The sequence below is a fragment of the Hippocampus zosterae genome, chromosome 15 (genome assembly GCF_025434085.1).
Source record: "Hippocampus zosterae strain Florida chromosome 15, ASM2543408v3, whole genome shotgun sequence".
NCBI classification, from domain to species: domain Eukaryota; kingdom Metazoa; phylum Chordata; class Actinopteri; order Syngnathiformes; family Syngnathidae; genus Hippocampus; species Hippocampus zosterae.
In genome coordinates, this window is record NC_067465.1 from 11,465,306 (window position 1) to 11,477,915 (window position 12,610).

Genomic DNA, 12,610 nt, shown 5'->3' on the forward strand with positions numbered 1-12,610 from the left:
TATGTGCAAACATTATTTTTATCCATCAATCCGAAAAGAATCCAGTAGGAACTGCTTTGTAACCGTTACAGTTTAGAAACATTTCTGAATGTTCTTTTCTTACATTGATAAATAGGCTCAAGTGTTTTGATAAGATTTACAAGTAGCACTGCACACATTGTCAACATTTTTGAGGAGAATGAAAGAAAGATAAACAAAAAGTGGTTTCAGATCTGATCACGAAACAGTCCTCATAAGTATGAGCCAAACAAAACAAAACAAATTTCACAATGATGAATGGAAAAGAGAATGACATCAAGATTGTTTTTATACAAACAAAAGAAAAGATCAAATTTGTGGTCAGTTGTATAATTTAAAACAAATGAGGGAACATGGAAAGAATAGAGACAGATGATTTCAGCAGAAACAGTCGGGGGCACTTTTCCATCACATCAACTGTAACTTAAAGAAATAACAATTACATGTACGATGTGAAACAAGTGTAATCTTAAGGTGCGGCTTTTCCTTTGATGCGGCATGCGGGTTCCAAAAGAGTTTCAAATGGAATCGTCCAGGTGATCAGAGTACAGCCAAGCCGCCATCACAGCGACTGGCGATCATGTTGCCAACTTCGGTCCAGGTGTCCAAGTGGGGGTCATAGACCTCCACAGAATCGATGGTCACGGGGGCTGAGAAGGTTCTGCTGGCGGCCCTTCCACCGACGGCATACAACAACCCGTTTACTGCTGACACTGATGCTCCTGCACGCGCTGTGGACATCGAGGCCACTTCCAACCACTTCTCCTGGGGAAAAAAAAAAGACCCACGCAGGTGTGAATTAGTCATCAATTTTCCATCCGTCATATTTTGTATGTGTAGAATCTACAAAAATCAAAACCCTGAAACATGCTTGCTGATATTTTTTCTACATTGTTTGGCAGTTCGGACAAAAAAAAAAAAGAGTTCTGTTACATTATTACTGGCAGACAAAGACATTGTGCTATCTTCATGGGAAATTTAAAAGCGGAAAGCATTGTAGTGTTCATCTTACTGAAAAAGAGTTACAAGTGTTGCACAATTAGAATTGTTTAGCATAATTTCACTCAAGAAATCATTTTTCTGTAAAATAACTGCACTCTCATTACCTAGAAATAATACATATTCTTATCAGCTTCTGTAAACAATGTCATTAACTTATTTCAACTTTAGAAAGAAAATCGAAATCAGGAGTAGATTTCTAACTTTTGGCCCGGCCCTCCACAATATTTTCTGCTTCTCATTTGGCCCCCCGGGAAAATAATTGCCCACCCCTGGTGTAGATCATACAGGTCATAGTAACCCACCAAGGTAGAATTGAGGCAAGTGGACTTTTCCTGTTTGTTGAAATGCTTTCACTTTAATCCAAAACGGATTCTTCTTTAATTCTAACATCAGATTAGAAAGGTTATTAAAATCATATGATACCTTTTGTTATTTGTTTGTTTGGGGAGATTTAGCCACACCTCAAACTTAGAACTGAAGTGAAGGTGAAACCTCTTCAAGAAAAATCCAGTGCCTCGATTGAAATTCTGTCGATTTGGCACATTTTGTCGATCAATCGCATGGCGTTGAGAGTTCAGGGTTACCTGCTCTGGACAATATTTTTCCACCGTCTCCAAAGCACCCACAGCCTCATTCCGACCCCCCACTGCGTAAATACAGTTGTTGAGGCAGGCCACTCCCACATACGCTCGCCGTGTAAGCATAACAGGCAAGGCGCTCCAGCGACGGGTGATTGGATCGTATACTTCTGCTGAGCGTAGCTCTGTGCCTTCGTCGCTGATTCCTCCAATCACGTAAATAAAACCTGACAGGAGAAAAAAAATGTTCGAAGAAGTGACACACATCTTGTCTGGATGAGAAATTAATTTTAGGGTCTTCACGTTGTTCCCTAAAGTTTGCTTGAGCAAAGAGATAGCGACACACCTTGGAGCTCGCAGCAACCAAAATAATAGCGGGGAACTGCCATGTTGCCTATGACCTCCCACTTGTTTTCCTCTGGGTCGTAACGTTCCATTGAACTCCCGATCTCGGAGCCAATCCATCCACCTGTATGGGAAACCATTAAATTCTAAAGATTTCTTTGTTTTGATGATTGATGCTTAATAGCCACATTTGTCATAGTGCAATCTTGATGAAGAAAAAAAAATCAAGAATATGTGGATTAGTATTTAATTCAACATTGGTCATTTACTACACTGATTATAATCCTTGAAGGGTAAATTCATTTTCACTCTGGTAACACAAACACATATATGACAAAGATTAATATGTGTGTGAGTGTGTTATACACATTCATTCATTTTCCGAACTGCTTAATCCTCACAAGGGTCGCGGGGGGAGGGGGGGGGTGTTGGAGTCTATCCCAGCTGTCTTTGGGCAGTAGGCGGCGGACGCCCTGAACCGGTTGCCAGCCAATCGCAGGGCTCACAGAGACAAACAACAATCCGCGCTCACACTCTCACCTCGGGACAATTTGGAGTGTTCAATCAGCCTGCCATTCATGTTTTTGGAACGTGGGAGGAAACCGGAATAACAGGAAAAACCCACGCAGTCCCGGGGAGAACACGCAAACTCCACACAGCGAGTCCAGAGCTGGGGATTGAACGCACACATTGTGAGGTCGAAGCGCTAACCACTCGACCACCGGGCCGCCATATGTACAATTTTTTTTAACACATCCGCATATGAATCGGTATGTTTCGTTGCCAAAAATCGACGTTGGCCTCAAAAAATCAATCCAAGTTAGTCCCTTATATTTTATATCTATTTAGAACATCACACAAAATCGGTAGTTGTCCCAACACTACTGTAGTGGTATTTACCAAGCGCATACAGCGCTCCGTGGCAGGGGCAGACGCCAACTCCGCAGCGAGGGAAGTTCAGAGAAGCCACAGCAGCCCACTGTTTAGTCACTGGGTCGTATCTCTCTGTGCAGTCAAAAATCATTGAATCTTTCTCTCCTGGTGAAAAAAAAGTGGTTGTGACTTATATTCACATACGTGATGTGACAATTATAGTCTCCGCTTCCTCACCTCCCACCACGTAAATCATGCCCTCAAGTACTGCTACCCCCAACCCGCTGCGAGCCTGATGCAGAGATGACACTGTGGTCCAGTATTGGCTGAAGGTGTCAAAGCGCTCCACACAACTTAACGCCCTGCTGTCACTCCACCGACCACCCTGTAACCGTGTGTAGCCTCCTGCAAAAGAAAAAGAAAAAAAAAAGTGGAAATCCAATCACTCTAAATGTTCTTCCTTATATTTCTCGTGTCTCACACATTTTTACTTATTTCTAAGCCTCAGACATGACTTAATTCACCGTGCAATTATCACATTGTAAAAGTTACAAAACAAAAATAAAAACCCACCTCACAGAACTCAGTGTACGAGAGTAAATATAAGACTTTTAAAACCGTACCGATGGCATACACGTATTTCCTGGCTTTTCTTCTTGGTCTCATCTTGACTTGATGTAGTTGGCAGTGCATCTTATCTTTTGGAGACTTTGTGACCTCAATGTACTCCTTCAAAAGGGTCTGCAGTGCCACCCTCAGACTGAAGTCAGTCATGCCTTGATTCAGAGATCAAATTTGCAACTTGAGTTTTAATCGGACAAAATACATTTACAACGAGAAAAAAAAAAGGAAACACAAAAAACACGTGTTTGTAAATGTTAAAACAAGTTTGCAAATGTTAAAAGCCTCCTCACCCTCTATGTACTTGAACAGCCTCTGTGGGGACAGTAAAGGGAAGCGCACAGGTTCCAACACCTCAACCACATATTTTTTTCTCTTCGCCACATCTTGGAGAACCCAATCCATGGCTGCAGTAAACACCTGGTACTCATCCTCAATTCTCAACTCTTCACTCCTTAGAAGTTTTACAATCTGATCTTTTGAGAGGCCGCTGAACTCGTCACCGATGCAAACCTAAGGTGGAGCAAATAAAACGTGATGTTAATCCAATTTATGATGTACTTCGATAAGATATTTTGTTAAATTCAAGCTGTAAATTATCCATGCATGTAACAAGGCCAGTAAAAAAACGACTTGGAAATACTTACTGTACTTCATTATTACTTAAACAAGTATTTGAATTATGTAGTTTTCTGCTGTTTTTTCAGGTTTTGTGATTGAAACGATTAAACTCAACCAACACAAGAAATCCTGCCATGTGTCATCAATATTCTTCAACAAAATGCAGTCGGACACCACCAGTTACACATGCACTGTAAAAAAAAATATGGAATTTGAAGTCAAGATGGCGCCCGAGTAGGCAGCCGTCAGCAAGTGCTCTCTTGAGCCTTGCTTTTTTTGTTGTTCTTGTGTTTCTTTTGTCACTTTGTGTTTGTTGTTACGTCGTGTGGACTTGATGTGGACCTTTTTTCAGCATTTTTTGGCCACGACATTCATCAAGGAGGAGACTCTGTGCTTGGTGGTTGCGCCTTCTCGGCAGCATGGGTATACCAGCACTGTTTTTGACTGGAGGAATGTCGGCGCCATTTGACTGTCGTTGCTGGACAGTCCCGGGGCGCTTTTGTCTTGCGCCTGTAATGGGCAGCATTTTTCACAGCCCCGCTTTGTTCAGCGGAGAGATCGGTGCTGTTGAACGGTCTGCGGCTGGATGGATGGAGGTCTTGAGGAGCCGACGATGAGAAGAAAGGAGCGTTGGCGCGGAGTGCTGATGCGGATTTGGAGCTGGGAGTCGCGGCTTGGAGTTTGAAGCGGATTACGTGGGACAGGAGAAGTGAACTAATCTCTTTTCGTCAATGGATGCTACAGCTTTGTGTTTGCTTTCAAAACTTAGCTTGTAGCAGACGTGTGCACATTTTCAGCATGACGTCTCTGATCCGCTGGAGAAAGGACACTTTGATCCTCTCCTCTTTCATCTATAACTGCTTCAGACAACAAAGTGTATGCAGAAAAGTGAAGATTGCACGACTGTCTCTGTCCTATGTGTTGTGTTGTTATTTTTGTTATTTTTGACTTCAAAATGGCGCCGCGAGAGTGGCTGCCTTTCCAGCAGCTCCTATTTTTTTGTTGTTCTACTTCTTCCTTTCATAACTTTGCTGCTATGAATCTGGAATTTCTCCATTGTGAGACTAATAAAGGTTTTCTTCTTCTTCTTAAATTTTAAGGCAATAAGCTCTTTTAAAAACACACACACAAGATGTGTTTTTTACAGTGTAGGTGTGAATGTGAATGAAGTTGTTTTTCTCAATGCACTCTGCATTTGGCCCTGCCTCAAACCCAATTTCATTTGGGATAGGCTTCAGCTCACCCGTGATCCTAATGAAAATAAATGCAATCGAAAATAGATGCATGATTGATACTGCACACACCAGGAAGAACAAGAACAATAACACTGAGGTGTGAACATAAATGATAAAGTGTTTCGTACCTCTAGAAAGTGAACATGGATGTAGTTCTCAGAAAACTCCAGCAATTCCATGCAGGCAATCTGTTCCAGGAATTGAAAGATGCCCACACAATTGGCTGGATCCACGTGGCGCTTGAGAAACTCACCGCAGATGGAGAGAACCTCATTCAACTGCAGCATATCTGCTGCCACCATGAGTTCTTGAACATTCTCTATTGTCACATTGATTGTGCCTGACGAGAAAGGATGCATGTGTTCATTAAAACCCTCGTGGCCTGCAGGTACACATCATGTACACCTGACATGCGTTGTGGTGCAAAAAAAAATGCATGCCAAGCATGGGTAATACACCTCGTGGCATGCATTTAAATAAACTGCCAGAGTTTTTTTCTTTCCCCCCCCAGAAGATAATGATACAGATAATCTTTCAGAGTTGACGCATACCTGTATAAACAAAGTCCAGCAAAACCTCAAAGACTTTTGTATCTACTCCCAGAATCTCCACCTCTTCTTTATCTGCCTCACTCATGCCCCTGGAGAATAGAGCGGCAAAGTATGGGCTGCTGGCAGCGAGCACCAGACGGTGAACTTTGAAAACGCTGCCGCCGACTCTCAGCCGCACATCACAGAAGTCTGTGCGGAGCCTCATTTTGTTCAACTGAGCCAGGATGAGCCCTGCGTAGCGGTCTGAGCCCAATAGACCCTGCTCAGAAGCCTGGGTTGCCATGACGGTTGCAGCATCACCATCACAAGTGGATGTTGACACACTTTTTGTAGAGGACATGACGGCTGAGGCAGTTTACCATTGGGGCCATTATTCCCGAACCTTTTTCTCTAAATAACACAAAATAGACACAGAAGGAAATGAAAGAACTTGAACACTGAAGAAAATACAAATATATGTGTTTCGTATCAAACCGATGCCTGAGATAGTTGAGCTAATATTCAACAAACGTTTAGTACGTTTTCCCGAGATTGTTTATTGTTACATGTAATAAACAAGAAGAGCACGGCCACTTGGCATCTTTTCGCAATCGTTCATTGATCGACACATAAACTATAAGGACCCACTCGCCGCCACAGCTGTTAGCATGATAGCAAATCGCTCGCCATGATCAATATTTGTCACTGACCTCTGACGCGACCACTGATCTACTATTAGCAACTGCACTCTAAAATCAAACGTATAACTGCAGACCAACGTTAAATCCCCACTCACCCATAAATGTGTTTATGACGATGCTGATAACTTCTTATACTTTTACTGTCGTCGGTCAGATTCGATTACTCTGGTCTGGCGTCAATCCCCAGTCACAACTAATCAATCACTTATGAACTGGAATTGTGTCATTTGTCCAATGTGTCAAATCCAAAGTCCATTATTTAATTTTTATTTCTAATCTGTTGTTTTCTCGTATTTGAAAGTTATTATGTTTTTTATTTCATCGTGTTGTTGCACTTGACTGGACTGTATGAGATGCAACGCCAGGTGGCAGTATTGCGCGTAATCAAAAGTGTAACAATACATGATGAAAAGTGTAAAGAGTAGAATCCTTGACAAACACCCCAAAAGAAACCGTTCTTATGTTTTATGTTGAAGCATTTTTTATGTCAGTGTTTATTTTGGACATTACTGGCATTCAATAAGTCCTTTTGCAGCAGACCTGATCACGTTCACGGGCTTCTGGATTGTATTTCATTGGTGCAAATGGCAAATTGCAGATACTGTACCGACTTGTTACTCTGTTAAAACAAAAACCTATTTAACAATGTCCTTGTGTTTTGTGGTAGACACTGTGATATGTTCGTTGATGTTGCAAATATATACGTGGAAATTATTTGTCACATATGTATGTATGTCTATTTTCAATTATTTCCACCTCTTCCAGAATGACACGTCAATAAAAGTTGGGCAATTAAAACAATATTTGAAGTTTTACTATTGCTAAAATTAGTTTTTACCGCATTTCAAAAGAAAAGAATAAGAGGTTGCAGCAATAATTGTCCCCCGCATTGTCCCCTAACTTGAAGATATTCATAAATACAATTTATCAAATTATTTAGGAGCAAACAACTTGATTGCTTTGTTGTGCTCACGAACATTTCTGGAATAAATGTCAACAATTTGTATTTTAATGTTGTTCCACCTTAAATTAGTGTTTTGGAGTGGAGTGACAAATGCCCAGGTGTTACCCAAAGTCATTTGGCCCGAATTAAGGACAAGCACTATTCAGATTGAGAAATGTTTGGAGAGATATAAAAGCCTACTTGTGTCTCTCCATGCTCCCCGTCAGAGTGTAAAATGTAAAACATGTAATGATGTTATGTCAGTTATTGTAATCAGGTTCTCCATTATTAGACTATAATTGACTTTGAGCATTGGTTAGCAGTTTCCTCCATGAAAGGACATACTGTACTTTATTTTATTTCATTTTGCTGTTCTAATAAAACTATGTGGGCCTCAGGGGTTGGTCTGAGTGTCCTCCCGATTTTGGTGCTGATTAAAAAAAAACCCTTTCATACTCAAGTCGCTGATGGTGTACACTCGCTTTACTTGTGAACGGACAGCGTGGGATTGGTTCCCATTCAGTGATGGTGTAGGTGTGAATGGTTGTTTGTCTCTGTATGTTACTGACGACCAGTTCAGGGTGTAGTCACCCTTTTGCCCTAAGTTAGCTGGGATAGGCTCTAACCCCCCGACCCCTCCCCATATTCTATTGAAATTGAATAGATGTTCATATTAATTAAACAGGAAAAAAGGCCAGAATTAATTCTGGCATTACTGGTGACTTTTATTATTTCTGTTGTTTATCTTGTATCAGTGGTATCGTGTTTTTTTTTCTTGCTGTTGATTTGGGGAAAAGCAAGTTATGATTTAAAAACAAAAAAAAGAAAGAAAGAAAACAAGTGTGCTTTGTGAATGTGATCCATTCAACTAAATATTGAAAATTTAAAAATGTATTTTTAAAGATGATATAACTCCCCCATTTTTGACTTTACAACATTTGTTTGTTTTTTTTTGCTCATCATGGGTGCAATCATTGTTTCCACTGTTCTTCCTGTCACCATCGCCATGTGATCGCTAATGTGATGAAGAGGGGGAAGAAAGACTTGCTCGCAGAATCTCATGAGCTCGGAGGAAAAAAGGAATCGTGTGAGGGCCATTCTATGGAAAGTGGTCACCATAATTATCATTCTTTATAAAAACGCAGCAAGTCTGGCTTTCTGTTGGAGCTCTGGCCTCTGGTGAGACTTTGTCTCCACCAGGAATGAAAACATCATGAGATTTGGTATTATGGGAACACATAATAGATGAGTTTGTTGAAAAGTAATTACATGCTGTGAGGTTTTACTCGTCTTATTTGGTTCATAGACTGTGTTCTAGGGACTAATTGTTGCTGCGATACGCACCAATTGCAAAATAGTTCACACCATGTAAAGAAATGAATGAGGGTACTGCCAACTGACAGTCCTGCAATACTGGACCATGAGCACTTGATCGAATCAATGTCAAAGCTACGCTTTAGTAAACAGATTAGCTGAGAGAGTATTTCATGCCTTACACTTTGTTTTTGTGCAGCGAGCTAATTTATAGGAATTATCTGTGCGCACGTCTTGAAACAAGTTAATTCAATTTGAAAATTTGTATCAGTATTATGTGTATGGACAACATGTTGATCAAAACTCTCATCTTCAGCTGATTCAGTTTCTACTCAGAGGACAATTAAGTAGTGTGTGTGTGGGAATTTTTGTCTATTCATTCAAAACGTCAAAGGTCAGAGAGGTTGGACAAGAGGGCTTGGCACACAGTCTCTGGGCTCTGTGAGGACCAATCAAGTTCCCCGAAACCAATGTGATCCAACCATGCCTTTATGTACCTTGTTTGGTCACGGTGGAGTCAAGACATACACTGGAAAGGACAGGGAGGGGACCTTCCACTAACTTTCCCCGCAATGTTGGAAGCATAGAATTGTCCAAAACGTCTTGGAAAATGAAGAACGGGCATTCTGAGGAAACCATGGAGCCTCGTGCAGCCCTTGAATTGCAGATTTGTTTTTTTTTTTTTAATGCTCCAGACAAGCCTGTCCTTGTGTCTTAAGTTTCACGCTGTGTTTTGGATGAACCGTTGCTCCTGTGGCTTTAGCTTGTCACACAGTCAGGATGATATTTAGCCTGCTAGATAGTCGGAATATACAGTATTGACAACAGATAAGCTTGGTGGGTAAACGCAATATAATGAGCGGATTTGGATTGATTGAATTGGCAGTGCTAAATTAGTCCCTTGTAGCTGATTTAGTGTCACCTTTAATCAGTGTGATGTGAAGGTCTTATCCAAACACAGTGATCCAAAACATACAGCTTTTATATTTGATTTTATTTCGTGCAAATACTTTGTTACTGAACTTATATCGATTTTCAGGTACCTGTACTGTATTTTACCATTTATTTTTACTGAAGAAGCATGTTTTTGGAATATGGGAGGAAGCTTAGAAATGTGACGTGCCACCAATTATTGTATATAAGACACAACAATCAATAATTTGTACTTTTGTACTGAAGAACATACACTGACATTTATCTGGATCCAAATTATTTAATTTCGTGCAACCAATTGAGGAAATAAAATAATTTCAACAAACCTTTTTCAGCGATGTATCAGAATCTGTATTTACTTTTACTTCAATCAATGAATTCCACTTTTTCCCGTTTCTTTTTTCTTTGAATATTTTTGCCATTTCCAGTTTTACATTTCAAATTGTTCATAAAGCATACTTAGGCAAAGCTCACTAATGTTGTACCAACAGACATCAGGTAGCCCGCCTGTATCTCATGAAAAGCCTGCGAGCCTGTTCTAAAAAAAGTTTCCAAATCATAGGATGTTGTGATTTCCTTGGAATGTGTAGAAGTGATCATTTGGAAAAGTTGACACGTAAAGATAGTAATTGAAATAACGTGTTGCATATTATTGATATTCATGATCAGGTAAACCGATAAACAACAAAGCCAATTAGCCAACAATATCGTGAGTTGTTGTTGTTGTTTTTTTGGGGTGGGTGGGGGGCAATTCATTCATTCATTCATTCATCTTCCGAGCCGCTTGATCCTCACTAAGGTCGCGGTGTGGGGGGCAATTATTATCATTATATTATATATATATTCTATATTATTATCATTAACATGCTCAGTGTCTTCCCAGATTAGTACTTTCATTTGAATGGAGCAAATTTAAACAATTATATAACCGAGTTGACATTTTATTTTATTTATAATCAATTACAGTGCCATTCTACATCTTTTGAGCACTTGCTTGTTTTCTTTTCAATTAGAAATGTGTTAGAATTTAAATAATTTGCAACCGTGCATAATATAGCTAAAGAGAAGAGGGATTGTATTTAAAGATCACTTGTTTGTCCTCAACACGGAGCATACAACCTGGTGCCAAACAGACAGTGTGAAGTGTCTTAATTATGTGATGTTCTGTTGTAGGAGTAGATTCGGAATAATGTAAAGCGTGTGTTCAGTGTTTTTTTTTTTTTTTAGTTTACGCGATGCTTGGACAGGTAAGCAACAAAGCTTCTAGATCTCAGCCTATGAGATCTCTCGTGAGCTAATAAAACGAGGAGGTAAAAAAACTCACTATCCGCTTTATCGATTCTTCCTTCGACATAGCAACTGGCTCCGGATTGGACGGCACGCTTCACGTTCTCGTCTTACCATTGGCCGAGAGTCTGGCCTGAACGCGGAGGAATCGGACGGAGACAGAGAGGAGGAGTGACGTGATTGGTCGTGGCCGCGTTGAATGCCTGAAGCTTTTTTTCCCCCTAAAAGCTTCTACGAAGTCACCTAAGGTTTCCCCTACATTCAAAATGTGACAACACAACTAATTCGTCCAACTGCCTCCCTCACTTCGGACTTGTTTAAATTGAGAACTTCAGTGCACAAGCGAGCGCGTGTGTATGTGCGCGCGCGCGTGTGTGCGCGTGTGTGTGTGTGTGTGTGTGCTGACATGAAAATGAAGGACGAAGGAAATGGAGTAGGAGTATGTGTGTATTATTTTTGAGAGGAAAAGGGCGTTGGGGTTGGCTTTTTACGTTGAGAGGGGGAGGGAGTTTGGGGAAGGAAAAAGAGATGAAGTTGTGTTAGTTTAACTGCTGTGTAGGCAAGTTACTCTGGGAAGTAGCCAGACTGGGGGAATATTTCAGATTGCAGGAAATGTTCAAGGGCCCGATGTAACCTCCCTTAAAGTAGTAAATGCACATGATTCTTTACATGAGTTCAAAACTAAATCAATTCATCTTATTTACCCACATATGTGGTCTCTTGTTTTCTTTTAAAATGAGGGGGGCATCCGAGTGGTTCTCGTCATGGGACCTTTCCACCAGTTCTATGCTGACACAGGTATGGGTGAATAATCCATGGCTTGGAAGCGAGGCTCTCCTCGAGTACATCCTTGCCCTCTTCGCCTTTATAATCCCTGCCTAATGTGGACCTTATGTGAAGGCTAAAAGAGGTCACATGTTGATCTTGGTCACACCGATGTCAACTGGGGACAATGCCCTAATCAGTGGTCTCTATATATTGGTGTTTCTACAAGGGCTTCTAAGCTGATAGCACTTGGTTTCATTTTAGAAGATGCTTTGTGTATTTCTTACATCTCAGAGGTGTGTGATCAACTCATGTGAACGAAATTAAGGCTTCCCAGTATATTCTAATGTTTGGTAACTGATCTTTTCTTCTATCCTGAAATGAAATAAAAGCATGTTCAAAATGATCCAGATTTTTTTTTTAGTGAGATAATCCGGACGTACTGGGCAGGGCAACGAGTTCCACAGCACATCCTGCTATTGTCTTTGTCACTTCCTTTCTCTTCCATCTGTCCACATTATGTCCTGTGGCTTCCTTGCCCGCTGAAGCCAGGACAAAGCTCATTGGAATGCAATGGCTACATAATTGCCGCCACTGGGCCGAAACCTCCCATGTCCAAATTTGGTCAGTGTTATTTAAACAAATCGATACTATTGTTCAGCCTACATTTAAACTCTTAATTGTACATGTTTGCTTTCTTTGATAATCCACTTGACACAAACTAAATGTTAATGACCTATTGGGATGTTTTGAATGGATTATAAATATTCCAACGTAAAATAGAATCTAGCCAAGCATGCATTCTCTCATCGACTGTGGGGGGGAAAAAACTGAGCAAATGGTA

At 40.7% G+C, this 12,610-nt stretch overlaps 1 protein-coding gene across 1 annotated transcript; it reads right to left on the reverse strand.

The window, feature by feature from the left end:
* Positions 1 to 6,749, reverse strand: ipp (intracisternal A particle-promoted polypeptide). Its single transcript, XM_052088806.1, has 10 exons — positions 6,620 to 6,749; positions 5,845 to 6,234; positions 5,422 to 5,633; positions 3,731 to 3,950; positions 3,440 to 3,592; positions 3,054 to 3,221; positions 2,844 to 2,981; positions 1,945 to 2,067; positions 1,605 to 1,825; positions 1 to 783 (listed from the first exon to the last, which is right to left on the reverse strand). Exons 2-10 carry the CDS (start codon positions 6,182 to 6,184, stop codon positions 559 to 561), a joined length of 1,800 nt encoding a protein of 599 aa, XP_051944766.1. The 5' UTR covers positions 6,185 to 6,234; positions 6,620 to 6,749; the 3' UTR covers positions 1 to 558.
* Between the last annotated feature and the right edge of the window lie 5,861 nt (positions 6,750 to 12,610).